We start from the raw sequence: 20,917 nt of genomic DNA, 5'->3' as shown, positions 1-20,917 counted from the left end.
CCACTTTCCTGATGTAGCTGCAAACATGGCCTTAAACTGGACAGAGTATAGTGCAGATACATAATACACTGAATAACCAGGAAATGCAAGATCAAATCTCAAAATGTATAAAGGAGTATTGTAAGTAACTTCTCCATGTAAATTGTATACTGTTATAAATATTAATATGCTATTTGTATAATTACTGAGCCACCTTTTCCAGTAGAAGAGAGACAATTTTCCTATTTAGATCAGCTCATTTATTTAATACAATAATATTGTACCAGCTGGACAGAGCAAATCTAAAATGCTCAGTATTGACACTGAGGAAGAGCACTACATATTCTTCTGACTATTGATTTCAAACAGGGTACATTAAGCGTTAATAAGAAAGGGCTCTCCAGCTACTTTTCAGCTTTGAAGTGCTGACTGTTATTTGGATGCAGTAACATGCTGCATCTCAAGTGAAGGTCAGCAGTCAGGATTAACTGATGATAAAAGTAGGAGCGTGAAATTGGAATGTGAGATGATAATCAAGAAACTATGGGGGACAAGACCTTCAAAACGTCAGCACTTTTAAACAATCAAAACTCAAGCAGGAACTGCCTTTTTCTTCTGTGTTTGTACAGAGCATAGCACTACGGGGTCCTGGTTCATGCCTGGGGCTTCTAGGAGCTACCACAATATAGAACAGTAAATAATAATAAGACAAAGAGGCAGATTCTAGGAAGCCTGTCTACAGAAGTGATGAGTAGTAAGTAACAGGGATGTAGTCTAGCTCTAATGGCTACAGGAATTTCACAATAAAACAGAAATGTGAGTTAGAGTGAGAGGAAATTTTAATTTGTTCCACACATAGACGGCCATTCATGAACAGCATAAAAATTGACAAATATTTTGTTTAATGCCATTTACAGCAGTAAATGTAGTGAGAGGAGGTACTTCTCTCTTCAAAATGGTATTTATTTTATTTTATGCAGACCATTACATAAAATCATAGAATCACTGGAAAGGACCTCAAGAGGTCATCTAGTCCAGTCCCCTGCACTCAAGGCAAGATTAAGTATTGTCTAGAGACCATCCCTGACAGGTGTTTGTCCAACCGGCTCTTAAAAATCCCCAATGATGGAGATTCCACAACTTCCCTGGGCAATTTATTCCAGTGCTTAACTACCCTGACAGTTAGGAAGTTTTTCCTAATGTCCAACCTAAACCTCCCTTGCTGCAATTTAAGCCCATTGCTTCTTGTCCTAACCTCAGAGGTTAAGAACAACATTTTTTCTCCCTTCTCCTTGTAAACAACCTTTTATGTACTTGAAAACTGTTATTATATCCCTTCTCAGTCCTCTCTTTTCCAGACTAAACAAACCCAATTTTTTCAATCTTCCCTCATAGGTCAAGTTTTCTAGACCTTTAACCATTTTTGTTGCTCTTCTCTGGACTTTCTCCAATTTGTCCATATCCTTCCTGAAATGTGGCGCTCAGAACTGGACACAATACTCCAGTTGAGGCCTAATCAGCACGGAGGAGAGTGGAAGAATTACTTCTCGTGTCTTACTTACAATACTCCTCCTAATACATCCCAGAATGATGTTAGCTTTTTTTGCAACAGCGTTACACTATTGACTCATATTTAGCTTGTGATCCACTATGACCTCCAGATCCCTTTCCACAGTACTCTTTCCTAGGCCGTCATTTCCCATTTTGTGTGTGTGCAACTGACTGTTCCTTCCTAAGTCGAGTACTTCACATTTGTTCTTATTGAATTTCATCCCATTAACTTTAGGCCATTTCTCCAATTTGTCCAGATCACTTTGAATTTTAATCCTATCCTCCAAAGCACTTGCAACCCCTCCTAGCTTGGTATTGTCCGCAAACTTTATAAGTGTACTCTCTATGCCATTATCTAAATCATTGATGAAGATATTGAACAGAACCTGACCCAGAACCGATCCCTGCAGAACCGAACCCTTCCAGCATTACATGTGGACCCTAAGAGCTTCTAAGAAGAACGAACAGTTCAGAGTTTGAGCTCCAAGTGATAACACTGCTGGCTCCTCACAACAAAGCTGAAGTCTCTTTTGTCTGCTCTATGCAAGTCTCTGTGTCAGTTTCCCTCAGACAGAGTTATCATGTACTTGGTAATCTTGGAAAAAGGGAACACACACAATGTGAAATACCGGTTCAACCCAATACATGTGCAAACATAATGGATACACCAACATATTAATTCTATTATGAAGGTCAAAGACCATTAAACACAAATACAGCTGTTACCATTTCTAAAGGGTTGTGGAAAAACCCTAAGATTGTCAATCAAGCAACATTCCACATGGTGCTTGTGAAATGTGCTCTTTTAGGTTGGAGGAACACAAATTTATGCTTGCAAATAAATCTAAGTGTAGCTTTGTGAGTTTAAGAGTACCTCTTCACCAAGACAGGATGCGACATAAGGAGAGGACTGTACATAACAGTCATTAATGCCTTTTCAAAAGGAATGAGAAATGAACCTGGATCTCATGAGGCAGTAGCCTCTTAGGCTAAGGGCATGCTATAGATGTGAGGTGTATGTTTTTCCTTCTTCTGTGGCTATCCAGCACTTTTTGAGACAGCAGTCATCCCTGATTTAAAAATTATGGCATTAGAGGACTGATAAACAGAAGATTTTTTCACTCCATGTTTCCTGTTGCAAACACTGAATTGTTTCTCTTTTGGATTTGATCTTCTCATTATGAGGGACTGGTATTGAGATTTTGGTTAGGGAAATTATATTTTATTGGCAATATACAAAAACCTGTAGGAGAACACTTCAACCTCCCTGGCCACACAATAGCAGATTTTAAGGTGGCCATCCTGCAGCAAAAAAACTTCAGGACCAGACTTCAAAGAGAAACTGCTGAGCTTCAGTTCATCTGCAAATTTGACACCATCAGCTCAGGAATAAACAAAGACAGTGAATGGCTTGCCAACTACAAAACCAGTTTCTCCTCCCTTGGTTTTCACACCTCAGCTGCTAGAAGAGGGCCTCATCCTCCCTGATTGAACTAACCTCGTTATCTCTATCCTGCTTCTTGCTTGCATATATATACCTGCCCCGGAAATTTCCACTACTTGCATCTGACAAAGTGGATATTCACCCACGAAAGCTCATGCTCCAAAACGTCTGTTAGTCTATAAGGTGCCACAGGACTCTTTGCTGCTTTTATATTTTATTGACTGACTGTACATTTTCCCATGCCAGACAATGTTTTATAATAGTAGTAGGATATTTATTTATAGTGAATTGTACTTAAAAAAGACTAGAGACAGGTTTCATGGCAGTGTTTTAAACAGAGGTGGATGATTTGAAAATGTGACTTGAAGGCCAATGTTACTGAGTTCTCATTCCTAGTGGAAGAAACTATTGGGGGTAGTGGAACTGGGAATGAAGTGAAAGTAGGCTCCACCTGCATAAGACCAGGTACAGTAACATGGTCAATGGTGATCATTTACATCTGCCATTTAAGTATTTGGCAAGAATAAAATGATTACAAAAATACAAAAGAATGTATTGGTTTCCAGTATCAAAACATTTGAGCTAATGTCGTTAAAGAGACATTAATTCAAGAGTCCTTTCCCATGGAAAGTAGCAGCTTAATCTTTGTGGTTTTGATATCAAAACTGGTTGTCAGTTTAAAAAGCCCCATATACGGTAAGATTAGTGATCTATAACTAAATTCTCTTTTTATTAGTATTTGTTCAAAAGTGATGCTCTGAGGCCCCAACAGGATCAAGGCCCCATCATGCTACGTGCTTTACAGACTTTTGAAATGTTTTACCTGCTTTCCTTTCTGCTACACTTTACTAAGAGCTCAAGTGAGGTAAGGGGCAGTGTGCACCTAAACCACCATCTCTGTGAAGGAATTGTTACACAGTCATAATCTTCCCTGACACCCCTTTACCCTAGGGCCAGGCGAGTAATTTGCACCACCCTCTACCTGTGTGGATTACTTACCATGCCCTATTGGCTTTGCTAGCCAACCATTTCCAGTTCTTCTCCAAGGAGAATAGCAGCCACAGGGCCTGCTTTCTCATTGCAACTGGAGCCAAGATGCAGCTAAAACCTTTAAAGGACTAGGGGCTTACTTCCCTGCAGGGCTGAGGTAGTGCCAGCCAAGATCTAGCCCTAAATGCAGTCTGATGTTATGTGTATAGGACAGTCAAGTATAATAATGAAAGACACCTTTTCCTAGTGTAACAAATGACATATTAAACTCTTCAGAAGTGTGTGTGACCTAAAGGAAAAATCCAATAAAATGAAAACACCAGACTATAAAATCCAAGTCAGTTGCTTATGCATCAGCTTCAAAAGAAGTCAATCCCTTTTATGGAAACTCATCCTAGAGGGCTATTATAATCAAACTTATGGTGCAAGAAGTGTGCAGCAATAAATAAAAAGAAATGTACACAAAATAGGTCAATATCATTTTAGTTTTAAAAGCAAACACTCTAAACTTTCCATCTTGATTCTAGTAAAAACTGTGTCAAACACTCTGCTCATAGTGTATAATGTTACCTTAGAAACTGAGTCATCTCCCTTAAGGCTTAATGTCAGTTTGCACAACGTTACATTGTTTAATTTATTGCCGTTGCTATGATCAACTTTGGCAAGTGAAGAGGAGGAGAATCTTATCCCTTTTCCGGATGGTGATGTCTGCATAGAGAAATTTACATGGACAGGGACACAGAGGCTATTCCAATAACTATTTTAAGTTACAGATCTCCTCTAAAACCAACTTTGAATAATTTTATTCTTGGTAACCTAAATTATATAAACAAACCAACATGTTACTACTCTCACATTTCCCTATTCTTTCTTTTGCACAGTTAAAGTTGCTTAGATTTGTCATGATAGGAAAAACATTCAGATTGATAGATAGGGCCTTTAATTTGTCAGGAAAAAAAACTGATATTTTAGATGATGAGAAAGCTTATGATTAATATACGGGACTCCACTGTTTACCTATTCCAGCCAAAGCAGAAGCCTCTCTATGGCTTAGGAGGGATACTAATACCGGTTTTATACTTTTAACAACAAAAAGCAGCAAGTGTTGCTCCAAAATACTCTTAAAGATATCAATTTCTTCAAAGGGGAGTTTTCCTCTGCACCCTCATCAGTCCCCAAATCAGTAAATGAGTAAATTTAACGTATTTTTCATACTCTCATTCTGACTGTTAAAATAAGTCATCACAACAATAGATAAAACTCTAGAATGATCCAGTTTGCAGACAAAAGCTTTCCTTTTTATGCTTTAGACTCTATCTTCATCCATGGTTCAACAACTTTAAGGGCCACATCCTTTGCTCACTTTGACTCTGAAAGTTTGTAGCTGATAGAGGGCACTTTCGTGGCCCAATAGACAGTATGGTCCAGAAAGTGTTTCTACTGATCGATTAGGAAACCCAGACTCTAGTGAATGAGGGCCACAGGTCTCACTGCTTCTACAGCAACTTCCAAACAGACTTGGGAGAGGGTATGCCACGTAAAGGAAACCCTTGAGACCAGCACTACTCTGTTCCAGGTTTCTGCTCAGCAGCAAGGTATGCCAGGAAGATAAGGTGTATAAAGCAACTCTTATCAGAACTGCCATACTGGGTAAGACCAATGGTCCATCTAGCCCAGTACCCTGTTTCCAATAGTGGCCGGTACCAAAGCTTCAGGAGGAAAATATAGAACAAGGTAATTTTGGAAAGATCCACCTGTGTCTTCCCCTCCCGGCTTCTGGCAGCCAGAAGTTTAAGGTTGCCATCTTGACTAGTAGCCATTAGCAGTAGATGGACCTATTCACTATGAATTTACCCTTTTTAAAAAAAACTTAGTTATGCTTTTGGCCATTACAACATCCCATGGCTATGAGTTCCATAAGTTGATTGTGCATTGTGTGAAAAAGCGCTTCCTTTTGTTTGTATTAAATCTGCTACCTACTAATTTCGTCCCCTGGTTTTTGGATAGTGGGAAAGGGTAAATTACATGGCCTCTACTCACTTGTTCCACACCATTCATGATTTTATAGACCTCTCTCCTACCCCCACTTAATCATCTTTTTTCTAAGCTAAACAGCCCTCAGATTTTTAGTCTCTCCTATGTGGATGCTGTTCCATATGCTTGATCATTGTTGTTGCTGTTCTCTTTTCCAGTTCCACTACATTCTTTTTGAGATAGGGCAACCAGAACTGCACCCAAGATTCAAAGCATTGGCGTACGATGGATTAGATAGTGGCATTACCTTTTCCATCTTTTTTTCTATTCCTTTTCTAAAAGCTCCTAACATTCTGTTTGCTTTTTTGACAGCTGCTGCACTGAAAGTGAGCTGAAGTTTTCAGAGAACCATCCATAATGGCTCCAAGATCTTTCTTGAGTGGTACTAGTTAATTTAGAACCCATCACTATGCGCATGCAGTCTGAATTTTTTTTCCTCCAATGTGCATTACTTTGCTCCTTGTCAACACTGAATTTCATCTGCCATTTTGTTTCACAGTTGGCCAGTTTTGTGAGATCACTCTGTAACTCTGCAGAGTCAGTTTTAAACTTAACTATCTTAAAAATTTCATATCATCTGCAAATTTTGCCACTTTTCCAGATGATTAATGAGTAACTTGAACAGAACAAATCCTTGGAATACCCTGCTGTTTACCTCTCTCCATTATGAAAACTGATGATTTACTCCTACTCTTTGTTTCCTATCATTTAAACCAGTTACTGGTCTATGAGAGGACCTTCCCTCTTATCCCATGACCACTTAGTTTCTTTAAAAGCCTTTGGTGAGGGACCTTGTCATAGGATTTTTGAATATTCAAGTTCACTATATCCATTGGATCACCCTTTTCTTCTTCAGCACTAAAGAGAAGCTCTGTGATAAGGATCTTGATATGCCAATCCCTGAGGTCAGGGAGGACCTAGACTTTGCTTTTGCTTAGAGAAGTTACCCCCCCCCCCTCCACTAACAGCACCTTTATGAAGGCTTGAAGGGTCAGCCATCAACCTGAAGAGGAGAATGGAACATTGGAAATGTTCACAATTTAACAAGAGTCTCAGATCCTGATTATGGCAAGGGAAAATGGAGATGAATAGACATGGCCTCATAGGTTACATGGTCCCTGGTTCCATTGCTGTTGCCTTTGTTCTAGAATATGAGTGTGAAAGAAGGAATCTTTAGTCAAGAGACTGGGGGGAGGGAAGTTTCTGCATGATCAATACCTTCATTTCAATTCAAGTGATGTGAAGAGATCTTGAATGACCCAGAGCTAAACTCTACAGCAGACAAATTAATTTCCTGCATATAGGAAAAGGTCAGATTCTCCTAACAACTGAGAACACATAAGCTTTAGCATTAGACTCTCAGTGAGTGTGAGGAGAGGCCTCTTAATGATGTAATGCCCAAAGCACATGCTGGAGTTAAGTCAACTGTCATCTAAACCAATATGAAAAAGGATATTATATTTTAAAATAAACTGACAGACAGCTAGATAGGCAACTTTCCTTCCAATCCTTCAGAAAGATTTCTTAAGCTTATCTTCTTCTGCTATGACAAAGCTTTCTAGTAGCACGGACAACTTAGTCATGTGAATTCTGTCTATTCCATCCATCTTATGCTTTATGATTTTGGCCTTCTATATAGCGTTAATAAATCCTTCAACTGTAACTCTCTGTCTGCATCATATCTGCTTGGAAGAACATTACCCATAAGAGAGCCAGTCCCTTTTGGCAGAGTTGTTCAGACCTCATAAGCTGGGAAGACAATAGAATATTTGACCCTCAGAACAACTCTGTTCCTTCCACTCCCGGTGGACAGCAGAGCCCTTCTGTTAAGTCTGCTGCTTATTTTAAGACAAGCCAGGGAGACTGCACCAAAAGAGGTGTGATTTGGGGAGGATTCTCCTAAGTCTCCAGGCTGAAAGATGGCAATGAGCAGTGAATGAATGGATGCAATATTGACACACCTAGCAGTGACCTGTGACAAGCCAGCTAGCTCCACCACAGGCAACTGATATGACACTATTCACATGTAATTAAAAATGCTGCTGCTGAGGCTGAACAACAGTAACTCTGGAGCTGGGTTGCTTTCCATGCTCTTTGCAAAGATTTAGAAAATAGGAAGAGAAAAAGGCACTGTATATTTACTTTGCTGTTTAAAATCAGCTACAGCAATTACAAGTTTGCTCTTGACAAAGTGATGATGTTTACAACATATGTCTACCACTTACCTTCCTTACACCTTGTTACTACCACTCACCTTACTGGATACCTAACAGCACTGAAGCACTGGACCTTCCTAATGAAAGCTACTGGGGATTGTGTGTGTCAAAGTTGGTTTATTAATCCTTTCTTTCTCCACAAACATGGCTTTTCCTTCCAACCCAACTAGACTGAGGCCAAATTTCTCTAACTGAAAAAACTGACCAGCTTCCAGCTCAGAGACTGTTTCTTCACTGATGGGAGATAACTCCATTTCTGATTTCAGGGTTTTCCTTGGACAATGCAGCGCCTGTATTACTGGTTAAAGTTCAAATATCTGTTTCATGTACTATAGTTCTATATGGTTATGTCATGCTAACCTTGTCAAATACCAGAGGATTTACTGTTTTGAAAGGAAGAAAATTAATTATTTTTTAAAAAGTTTTGTTTTTAACCAGCAAATATTTCTGTAAATGAAGTCAAATTAAAATCAGCTAGTATTGTAAAACAGGACAAGACACATTAGTTATTAGAGAATAACCCTAAACACAAACTAAATCACCCATATTTATAAACATTGAAAACTTTATATTTATTTTTTTAATTGTTGAATGTTTGCTTTTAAAAATGTAAAATACTCCTCTAAAATAATATTAATAGAAAGCAGCATTAAATGTTAAACAAAGATCACATGGTTTATCCAGGCTTTGGAAACATTCACACATCTCCAAAACAAACTTGTGTAGGGCCTGCTCTATGATGATAACTCAGAGAGTTACGTTTATTTTTACAGTCTGTTGCTAAAGCAGTGCCACTAAAAATAAGTCCTGTCAAACAATGATAGCGTATTCTCAAAAAACTATCACAAATACTTTTTATAGATCATCCAAATCAAGATATTGAAGATAAAGAACTGTAAGTATTTTCCTAATCCTTGTCAGTGAAGACTGAGGCAAAGCAACCATTTAGAATCTCAGCAATGTCCTTATTTTCCTTAATTACTCCCTTAAAACCCTGATGATCCGGCAGATCCACCAATTCTTTAGCAGGCCTCCTGCTTCTGAAGTATTTAAAGAATTTCTTATTCGTTTTATACTGTTCGCTACTTGTTCTTGGGAATCCATTTTCCCCATTACTTATTGCCTGCTATAATTTATACTCCTATTTATTGGATTCACTAGGGTCAGAATTCCAAATTTTGAAGGAGTTCTGCTTGGCTCAAATAGTCTCTCGAATCCTGTCATTTAGCGATATAGACGTAGTCTTTGTCTTCCTGATTCCCTTCTTCTGTGGCAATACATGTACCCTCTGAGGTTGTTACTGGGATTTGTTTAAGTCGGATCCATGCCACCTTTAAAATACTTCAAATTTAAGGCCTTTTATTGAAATCTCTTTCTAAAGTTTAATGTCTCCGTGTCACTTTTTGGAGCCCTACCTGCCCTTGGATGTTGAACCTAACTATAGTGTGGTCACTATTAGTGGCTCAGCTACTGTCACTTGAAATAGCTCCTGCATTTTACTTAAAACTAGTCAAGAATAGCCTCTCCTCTTGTGTGCTCCACAACTAGCCTTTATGAAACTATCACTGAAGTGCTGAGAAATTATTTCCCTAAAAACTGTGTCTTCAGTAGTTTATATGTGGGTAGTTGAAGTCCCCATTATCCTCAGTGTGTTAGATTTTGCTTCCTCTAGGAATTTTTTATTTATTTATTTATTTAATCAATCTGGAGGCCGGTAGTATTGCCCTACTAATATTTATATTCTTACAGGTTGCAAAGAGTCCTGCGGCACCTTATAGACTAAGGCCACGTCCAGACTACCCGCCGTATCGGCGGGTTAAAATCGATTGCTTGGGGATCGATATATCGCATCTAATCTAGACGCAATATATCGATCCCCAAGCGCGCTTATATCGATTCCGGAACTCCATCAACCCCAACGGAGTTCCGGAATCGACACGGAGAGCCGCGAACATCGATCCCGCGCCGTCTGGACGGGTGAGTAATCCGATCTTAGATATTCGACTTCAGCTATGTTATTCACGTAGCTGAAGTTGCGTATCTAAGATCGATTTTCCCCCCCCTAGTCTGGACCAGCCCTCAGAGACGTATTGGAGCATGAGCTTTCATGGGTGGGTATTCACCCACGAAAGCTCATGCTCCAATACATCTCTCAGTCTATAAGGTGCCACAGGACTCTTTGCTGCTTTTACAGATCCAGACTAACATGGCTACCCCTCTGATTCTTACAGGTTGGGATTTGTATCCACATAGATGCAGCTGTGTACTCCTCTCCACTCAGAATTGTTATCTTGCTGGGTTCTGTGGAATCCTTTAGATAAAGCTCTTCTCCCCTACCTCTTCAACCTGGTCTGTTTTTCCTATGTAGTTTATAACCAGGCATTATAGTGTCTCATTGGCTTTTGTCATTCCACTAAGATTCTCTAATGACTGTTCTGTCAAGGTCCTTGTCTATTGCAAGGCATTCTAGTTTATTTATTTTTTGCTTTTAAACTTCTTGCATTTGCATACAGGCATTTGCAGTTTTTATTCTTGACTAGGTGCCTGTTTTTATTTAACTCCTTAATCTGACACTTTGATGATTTTACAGAATTTACCTCTGTTCTTATCCTGTCTCTGCACTAGTTCAGTTGTAATTTGTATCCTACTCTTTGCTGGATACTCAGATACCACTGTATTACAGATGCCTTTAACAGATGTCTCTGTCCAAATTTAGTGCTCAGCTCGTGCCAGCGTTCCCTCAGCTCTTAGTTTACGTACTCCCTCAATACCTTATCTATTCTACATGCCAGCAGCCAGCTTCTGTTTTGATTAAGGAGGATCCCAAAAACCTCTGTATATGCTTTTCCTTCCCCAAAATACCCTCCAGTGCCTAATAAACTTAAATCCCTCTTCTCAATCATGCACTGAGACCTGCAGTTCCTTCTGCTAAGCTGAACCTGCATGTGGGACCGGAAGCATTTTGGAGAAAGCTATCACTGAGACCCCAGATCCAATGCTTTTACCTCACAGTCTACATTCAGCTTCCAAGATTTCTCCCCTACATGTCTATATGCCATTGGCCAAGTAAAGTGAGCCCTACACCTGAGGGCGTTTCCATTTGTCTGTATGGAACATGATACTTTTTGAACACCACAGCCAATGAATTACAAAATTTCAGGGAGTGTTCTAGTCAATTTCAGGGAAATCCGAAAAGCTTAGTTTAGAGGAAAATCAAGCTACAGACTGCTGGGTGCTGCAGATAGAGAAATCTCTCTGATACCCCTTGCTACTGCATATACCTATCAGAGCAGCAGCTTAATGTGCTGCATTGGGAGACTGTGTATCCAGGGATCTAACAGACACAGAAGAGCCTTACAGGGTAGGGAGAAAGAAGCAGGGACCACGGCGGGAGGGGTGGGGGAGTGGGGACCTGGAGGAAGCAGGGAAAGAGTGGGAGTGGGGAGAAGGTGAGGCAATGGTGATGAGGGAAGCAGAGACCTGAAGGATGGGGACTGGAGATCTGGAGGAGAAAGCAGGGACCATGAGGGAGAAAGATGAGCAAAGTGAGGAGTAGAGCCTGTTTATAAAGAACTCTGGGTTGATCATCTCAAGCTCTGCAAATACGGACTCTGGAAAGAGAAGGGTCCACAGGTATGTGGCTGGACAGGTTAACAAGTACCTGGAGGGTAAAGGACAAAGCAGCTCTGAGTTCAGGGCTGAGGAGTGTCTGTAACTCCTCCCCACATCATCTCCACATCCACCCACCCACACCACCAAAATGCTACATCCAGAGGAATCTCTCTCGTGCCCCCTGTGTCTGTCTATACATCACAGGCAGCATACAATATGAAGCTGCTGCTTTCTCTCATTGGGCGTACCAACTGGTCTACTGAAGAAGTGAAATGTACAACTCTTTGGTTGGTACCAACATGTGCCCCAAAAGCAGGGAATCTTTCTCCAGCCAACTAGAGGTGCCACACGTATGACCCCCGGGACAAAATTCAGCCCTGAAGTAAGCATACACAATTCTATCAACCTCAGATTTGAATTTGTTTACAGGATGAATTTATCCATGTTTTCATTTATTCCCCAATGCTTAGGTACAGTTTGGAGTAACTGAAATGGTGCCAAAGAAAGCATAGCTGAGGGAGTACTTTATACACAACTCTGGTTCAGCTGGATTGCCTAGTAACATGGCTTACTCCACAATGCAAGTAATAACTCAAATAATGAAATCAGAATCCCTACTCTAGAGACAAGACTCCAGAAGGGAAGAGCAAACACCACTAGATGCTATCATCACAGTCTGTACGGGCACATCAACTCACTCAGAAATTGACACAAGACAAGGTTATTCCTATATTTCCAGTAGTTTTATTCCTAATGGTATAGACAGAACACAGTCCACAAACTCCTTTGTCAAGAATGGTCATTAAGAACGCAACTTGCAATAGGTGAATTTTATATCCTGTTCTGAATTCATCCTGAAGTGTAAATGGTTCTCAAAGAACCACACAGGCTAATTAATAACAATTGATATATTTACTATTTAAGCTGCACCAGGTGGACTATTAGGCAATTGAGTGAGCCTAACCCTTGCTCACAGCCTTTAAAATGTTATTTACATCGGTGAGACTTGGTATACACAATATACATTCATCATGATGGACTCAGTGCAGACGATGTAGGTATTTTATAAAGTTCTTGACATCATAACGAAAAATCTATCTGTCTATATCTCCAGTATTAAAGGAAACCAAATGTCAAGTGTGCCATTAACTTGGTAAACAAAATCAATTTTATAGTTCAACTGTCATTTGCAGCTCCTTTAACTGATCCAAGTCACATAAGAGAGTCTGCAGACATAGCGTACGGGCATGTTGTAACCATGGTTCACTGAGTCCTAGTAATACATTCTGTGCTTTTTCATATGCGCTTTTTTAATAAAAAAACAAACATTAAATTTGTTGGTTGCTAGCACTGAGCATTTTAGAAACTGTAAAAGAGAGGAGACATTACAACTAATCAAATGAGAAACTATGACCAGTAAAAACCAGCATTTCCCTTCCCTAATCAAAAAGCCATCAAATGTCAAAGTGAGCTTATTGAAAGATGGATTCTCACTTTGCACCTAATCCTCGTCAGCCCCATCTGCAAAATGCTGCTTGATTGCATTTATGGGAGCTCCTGTTAACTACTCAGTATTCCAAAGGCATGGGCATTTTGTACCTGCAATCATTAGCTCTAGTCAGAAAGTACTGGATGAGAGACTTGAAATATTAATGTACACACTTTCTCAGACACTTTAACTCTTTACAGTATACCTTGGTCAAGTCAAAAGGCTACAAAAAGCAAAAGATATGAAGCCACAGTTCACAAGGGCAGAGGAATCCCTTTTTTAAAGAAATATATGGCTTCAATATTAGAAAAACATCAGCAATTCTAAAACAAAAAATTGATATTGATATTGTTTAATATTTGTAAGCTTTCCTCCATATGAAAGTGCCTTTTTATTCACTGTGATCTTGACTTCAAAACAGAGCTACATATTTCAGCAGTAGCAGAAAAGGTCAGGGGTTATAGGATGGGGCTCAGCACCGCCTACTACGGTTGTGCAACGCTTATGATTACAAGACTTTGTTTACCAAATGTTAACCATTCAGGCTGGAATTTTTCATGCTGGGTGTCTATTTCATGCTAAATCTTTCTGCAAAATTTCAGCCAAAACAGTTGAGCTGTTTCCAAGAATGAGGAAAGGAACTGAGGAGTCAGGGGCAACAGATGTGGAGCTGAGTATGGGGATAGAATTGGATGGTCAAAGACACATGGACAAGATGCTTGAGGGAGCAGGGGACGAAGGAGGAATATCAGGACAGAGGTAGTGGGAATGGGGGTAATTGGAGGTTAAAGTGGGGGAAATAGACATATACAATGAGAAGCTGGGATGGGAAAACTGGGACTAGCTGAGACTTGAACTGGATAGACAAGGAGACTAGGATGAGGAGCCAGGAGTGAGGAAGAGAGAGAACTGGGACACGGTCAGGTTGGAGGGAACCTGTGGCCACTAGAGCAAACTCCCATCCAGAGCCTGGAATGGAATTCAAGATTTCTGAGTCTCACCATTTCTTTGGTGACAGCAAATATCTGTGAAAGGGAGCAGCAAAGTATCCAGTTCATCTCTTTGCTGGTCTAGATAGACGATGATATTCTATTACTGCTATCAGTTCTCCTTTAGCACAAGTGGCAGAGGTCTATTTGGACGATCTAAAGGTTTTAATCCTGTTGATGAACAATGTGGGTGCCACAATGATACCACATGACAGAATTTCAGTTTTTTACTTAGCTTTTTCAACAAGTTAGGAAATTATACACAGAAAACTACATTAAAGGAACATTATGGTTGTAAATTCAAGCACTCAAAAGTTAGTATTTGATCAAACATTATGCGATCATTTAATTAAAGAGTGTCTTATAATGCATATGCACAGCGGGGTCAAGTTAAGATTGCAAATACAACCTTAATTCTAGTATTTCTTAACTTGAGAGTATTCGACTTTAACACCTTAATAATGTTCTTTTAACATAGTTATTTTGGTGGGTATATAAAGGTACCATAATGAGAAACCTCACTGCTCCACTCTGCTGAAAGTGTCCAAGTTTTAAAGTGACATTTGGTACTGATAAGCAGTAATTTAATGAAAGACATTTTGTGGCTGCAATCTTTCACTGGCCTTGTCTACACTTGCATGGAATTCCAATGGAGGCAGCAACACTGGCAGTGCTAGCAGAAGCTGGGGACACAGCGGTGGTAACCTATGATGCCTAATTTTGTAGTCATGATGACACGGTGGTAACACTAAATCCTGTCTACATTAGCATTTGCACTGTTGCTATCACCAGTGGAGTTGCACCACTGCAAGAATTGTAGATTTTCTCCCTAAAATGCTAGGGTAAATACAGTCTGACCATGAAAGAACTCATCTGTCATATAAAATCATCATATGAGAAACCATGAAGTAGGTCTTTTGGATAGGTATTTATTGACTTCTTACCTCATTTGGTGGAACAGCAGCAAAAGGCTTGATGATAGCAGCCAACGGAATCTGAGCTTGTTTGGCCATATCGGAAGAGGATGGGAAGCAGTAGGCAGTACATCGAATATAACGAGGGCTGGCATTGCCTAAAAGAACATATTATGAGATAGGGTAGATTGATTTAAATCAAAGCAATTTAAATCATGATTTAAATCAACAAGAAGGAAACCTTGATTTAAATAATGAATTTTAATTGTGTTCTGAATTTGCACTTTTCAGTTATTTTCTCAAAGAAAAGTTGATTTTCATTGCTTGGTAACAATTAGAACATTTGATTTTCAGCTAAATGTAGCCTTTACATAATTCTGGAGCTTCTTTTTGCTAGCCAGGAGGATAAACTGTATCTATACACATTTTACTAGATGATGATGAACATTTTACTTGCTATTAGTGTCAAAATAACATTTTATTTTTTTATTAAATAAAGCTACACTAAATGTAATGAATATGTACAAAAAGTTTATCAAAACATGTTTTGCATTTAAAAATTATTTAGTAAACAAAGTGCTATCCGTAGTTAGCGAACGGAACTGTTACTGCTTACCACGTCCTGTAAGATTTTAGAACTAGTAGGTCTCCCCCCTCAGGCATAGGTTAGAAGAGGAAAACAAGCTTTCCTGCTTTTTTTCCAACTTCCAACTGATTTCTTAACTTTGAATAAACTAATCATTGAACTGAACTAGTTGAATAAATTGAAATAAAAGAAAATATTCTCCCTGCATCTGGAAAAAGGTGGGTTAGCTACTGCTGGGTTAGCACTTCAACAAACTCTAGTTCTACGTGCTCAGCCAGTGACTTCCAGCAATGGTTTGACTTTCTTTGAAACTTGGCAAATGTGTTGCTTGAATTATTTTTAACTTGAATTTAAACCATTTTAACAGATTATAAGAAGTTGTGATCTGAACATAGGTTTCAATTTCAAATTTAATTTTAAATAGGTTAATTTAAAAAAAAAAACCCTGTATTCAAAATTTTAAAAAATCCAATTTTTTTTTTTATTTAAAAAAAGTCATGGATTCTTATCCACACAGTGGTTATAAGAGGGAAAAAAAAAAGACAGGAATGCAAAGTGACAATTCAAATGTAAACACTGAACATAATATAAATACACTAGCAAAAGCTTCCTCCTCTTCCCATGTGAGCTTCTGCACACTTTCCTCTCATGGGCTATCAGCCCACTACACCTCTTCCTCATAGGCTTTCCTCACTGTTTCAGAGAACTAAAGATATTTAAAGTTCATTGGGGCAGGAACCTTGTTTTCTTTCAGTACTTGTCAGTGTCTTCCACACATATGTTGCTGTATCATTAATAATTATTCCTGGCATGAATACGCTATTGATGCTCTAGTAGAAAACATTCAGTGTGGCAACTGTGGCTGGGATCTCAAAAGGAATCCTATGGAGCTGGGCTCCCAAAAGCCAGTGAAAGTCAATGGGAGCTGGGCATCTCACTCTCAGACTCCTTTTAAAAGTTCAGCCTGAAACTGTACTTAGTTATTTGGAACAGACTTCTTTGCTTAAAAGACAGTCTCTCCCTTCCCCTCCCTCCCTGCCCTCCAAAAAGCGGAAGAATATGTAGTTATACATTTTACCCAAGCAGACTTTATCCAAACACAGATAAATGAATGCTGAGCTAATGGCATCACAAATTTAATTTACATGAGGGAGAGTCTTATATTGAGTTATAACACGCACAAATTCTGCCATCACAAAATGCGTGTGGAAGTTAAGATTAGCAATCACTCTACCTGGGGGACCGGCAGATTGCCAAGAAGGAAACAGCTGGAGCTACACAAACAAGAGGAAAAACTGAACCCAGAGACTGAGCTTGTACTCTGACCATATAGTTTGAGCCTCAGGAATAGAAATGGACAGTATATCACAAGTTAAACTTGGCAATAACCTTATATTCCAGCACGGACGCACCAGTGAGTCTGCATGATTCCTTTAATCATTACTTTCCCTGCACAGGGGGAGCTGAAGCAGATTCCTTAATTAATTAGAAAAAATCCTCACAGCTATTCCCATTATTTTATGCAACTAACCTACTCAAATATTCTATTTCAAAAGAGAAGATTTACTAAAATTTTATTCATATTTCATAGTTGAGGCTTATTCTTATAACTGAAATACGCTTATTATAAATCACAACAGTTTTGGGGAAGGATACAGCGTATATTCCTTGACAATGTCCTGCAGCACATGGAAAGCCAGCCAGGTTACCACTCAAATGCAGAGCTTTTAGAGTGTGCAACTCTTGGTGTGAAGTTAAGTAATTCTGAACTATGACATGAGTTTAAGTGTGGATTGTAGGGCTCAGGGTTGCTATTACTCTCAGGCTTTTTTGATTGTGTTATTAGGAAAAAGGATTTGCTCAGGTGACTCCTGTCAGGTTAAAGGTTCTGCTTGGAGCTCACAACTACGTTTATCTTTCCACTCTAGATGCTATGATGTTTTGTTACGAAGGAGCTGGCAGTACTAAGGGCCAGATTCTGAAAGGAGCAGAACACTCCAGAATTCTCACTGCCTATACTGGAGGAGCTGTCAGTCACTCAGCCTCTGCTAAAGCAGACAGCCTCAAAGAGCACAGCAAGGCCATGATCCTGCAAACACTTTGGCATATGTATAATCTCAGTGAAGCCAAATGTTAACAAAGTCAATGGGAGTATTCAGGAATGTAAAACTAGGCATGTGCTTATGGTGTATGCAGGGTTGAGGTATAAAGATCCTCAGTCAATACTGGTACTCAATATTTCCATGTTACAAGCTTGCATTTTTCTCTCTCTCTCACTATTTTGTTATACACAATACTGCCATGGAAATACAGTAACAGTGACTGAATTGCTCTGAACTATTAACATTTAGTATTGTCATTTCTCTTCCATGTTACCTTAACTAGTAGGGATAAAAAGAACAATTAGCAATGTTTTACAGACACAACAGAGACAATGGAAATGAAGGCACATTAAGGACACACTGAATGGGTTTTGCCTTTTATTTATGGCACAAGCGTCTAATTAGTATATATCTTTTCAAAAGTGCTGAGCAACCATATATTCCATTGAAATTAATAAGAGGTTCAGGAGCTCTCGGCATTTTTGAAAGTCATGCCACCACCTTTGACTAGGTGCTTAATTATGGGTTTGGGAGCATAATTTTAAGCAACCAAATTTGAAAATTTCAGTTGATAATTGTTTTTTAACTTCATTTTAACTAGTAAAAAACCCAAAGTGATTCCACAAATAGTTACCTTGATCTTGGATCACACAATCTGTGGTGACAAGAGGAGGAACTTGGCCTCTGATGTTTGTAGCATAGATTTGACCTCCTCTGGAAGCCTTATCATTTTCAATTACTTGAATCTGAAGAATCAGTAATAAAGAAAAAAACATGGAATAGGGTAGGCTATGAATTTCCTCAATTTCATTCAGAGTTTACAAGTAATGCCCACCCCAGGTAACCCTATTATCATTCATCATCTATAGATGTGCATTGTAGATAAGGAGTATATTGTAGCATGTATTGTCCATAGAGGATTAAAAACAATAATATACATATATCTATGTCCATAACTGTTTTATGCACCTTCTTAGTTCCTATTTGCCTAGGGTTGAACTTTGTCACAGTAGACCTGGATAATGGACAAACCAAGAATGTCAGACAGTCAATGCTCAATTCCCTCTTCTACAGGAAAACTCTCAGGAATGGACTAATGGGGACGCAATCTCAGCAAAGTTCTCCACTAAAAGGAGAGACTTTTCTCCCTGAATAACAAACAGCAGAAGAGTCAAGCTGGCAGGTCTTCTACAGCCAGCAGCTGCCTCCAGGAGGCAAATTGTCATGCTGGGTGAAATTGTAAATCTGCCCCTGGGATGGATACAGAAATGAATAGCCCCTTGAGGCCACAATTAGCATGATAAATTGCTTCTTCAGCCCCATCTAAAATACAAAACTGGGACCAATTTTACTAAAGGTGTTTTGTTGAACAGATTTAGTGAAACTGGAAAGTTGTGGGTGGACATTCTTGCATTTATTTAAGCCTGGTTTATAGCAGTTTAGCTTGCACCTGAAATTTAACTGCGGTTGAGAGACTCATGAAGTCTCTGTCAGACAGCAGAGATCAAGGCAAATACATCAGGATAGAGCCCACTGGCTGTTATTCAAAAGATATTTCCAATACATTGGGAAAAATCACGGGGGCAAGTACCATTTTGAACCTTTCCCAGTGTAACTGACTCTGTCCCTTTAAATGGCTACATTTCTGTATTACACTTTTAGCTTGCCTGGCTTCCTCTCTACTCTTCAGCTTGTGTACCTATTGCTAGCTGCTTGCATAAAGGGAAAACAAATTATTTACTCCAAAAAAAGTCCATTGACTGAAGAAAGTGAACCTTTTTCAGACTGAACCCTGTAGAAAATGCATGTAAACTGCACTCTCAAGAGTTAACTGACATAACTATATCATTATTCTTGGAACTAGTTGTTGACAAAGTACAGATGCTGCATTTCATAGATGTTTTCAGAGCACAGATGAATCTTGTAGGAAATTCTAAACATTGGCTATACATAAAAAAGCATTTAGCTGGCAACACTGTTGTAACTTTATATTATAAACATAACACACACACGCACAGATATTTATCCCTCATTTTCAATTAGATCGTTGCCCTTTACAGTCACTGACCCAAATCTCTTTTCTTCTAAAGATGTAGTTCTGATCCTTACTATGCTGCTAAAACAAACTAACAACTTCTTTTTAACATTGCTGTCACTGTCAAGTTTGTTTATTCTCCTAGGGTAACTGAAACAAGACATCAGATTATTCCAGGGATATTTTTTAAGATAGAATTCTAACACGTTATCCTGCTTTATAGGAAATGGTGAGATGACTTATCTACTAAAGGAAATGCCTACACTTACAAGTCATAAAAACACTTATTTTTTAAATAATAGTTTGTCACACCAGTTACATCTGAAGTGAGCAACAGAGAGCCCTTTCCCTCAAGGTTCTTTCTCTCCAGTGTCAACTGTTACACATCATCTTCATCCATGCCTGAAGACCACCAAACAGAGTCTGAACTGATCAAAGGAGTGGCCTTACCCTCCTGCCCCAGCAGCTATACCCTATTTCATGGAGTATTAACAACATATTTCTTTATTGTAAATTCTTTAAATTCTTCTTTACACATAATGGAAAACATACATGAGATTCCATGGACACATAGTTAATAGTGCGGCTGTCTGTCCACTGGTGGCTCCGGGGTCACGTTTTCACAAGTGCCTAAAGTCCAGATCTTCAAAGGTATTTAGGCTCCTAACTTCCAGTGCAAGCTAGGCATCTAAATCCTTTGAGAATCTGGATAACAGGGACTTCTGAGCACGAGTCCCATTGACATTCAAGCAGGACTTGTGTTTCTAACTGACTTAGGTGCTTTTGAAATCACACCCTTTAACATTTTTGAACTAATAGATATATGCATTTAAGTCCAAGACAAAATACTACAAATATTTCAATGGCATAAATATGCAAAAGAGGGAATTAGCAGTTCAGTCTACTTCAAATTTCTTGAAGATGTTGAGAAGTAAAGAACTAGAACAACGTAACAGTAATACAACGCAACTATATC

At 39.1% G+C, this 20,917-nt stretch overlaps 1 protein-coding gene across 1 annotated transcript in view; it reads right to left on the bottom strand.

Annotated features, from left to right (window-relative positions):
* The window catches only part of SEC24D (SEC24 homolog D, COPII coat complex component), a 92,121-nt gene that overhangs the window by 45,755 nt on the left and 25,449 nt on the right, over positions 1-20,917 (bottom strand). The window contains exons 7-8 of the mRNA XM_030564306.1: positions 18,541-18,652; positions 15,249-15,376 (exon numbers count right to left, since the gene is read on the bottom strand). Of these exons, the coding sequence (XP_030420166.1) occupies positions 15,249-15,376; positions 18,541-18,652 (240 nt within the window). The remainder of the gene's footprint in view (positions 1-15,248; positions 15,377-18,540; positions 18,653-20,917) is intronic.

Source organism: Gopherus evgoodei, chromosome 5 (genome assembly GCF_007399415.2).
Source record: "Gopherus evgoodei ecotype Sinaloan lineage chromosome 5, rGopEvg1_v1.p, whole genome shotgun sequence".
NCBI classification, from domain to species: domain Eukaryota; kingdom Metazoa; phylum Chordata; order Testudines; family Testudinidae; genus Gopherus; species Gopherus evgoodei.
This window is presented reverse-complemented; position numbering and strand designations above follow the sequence as displayed.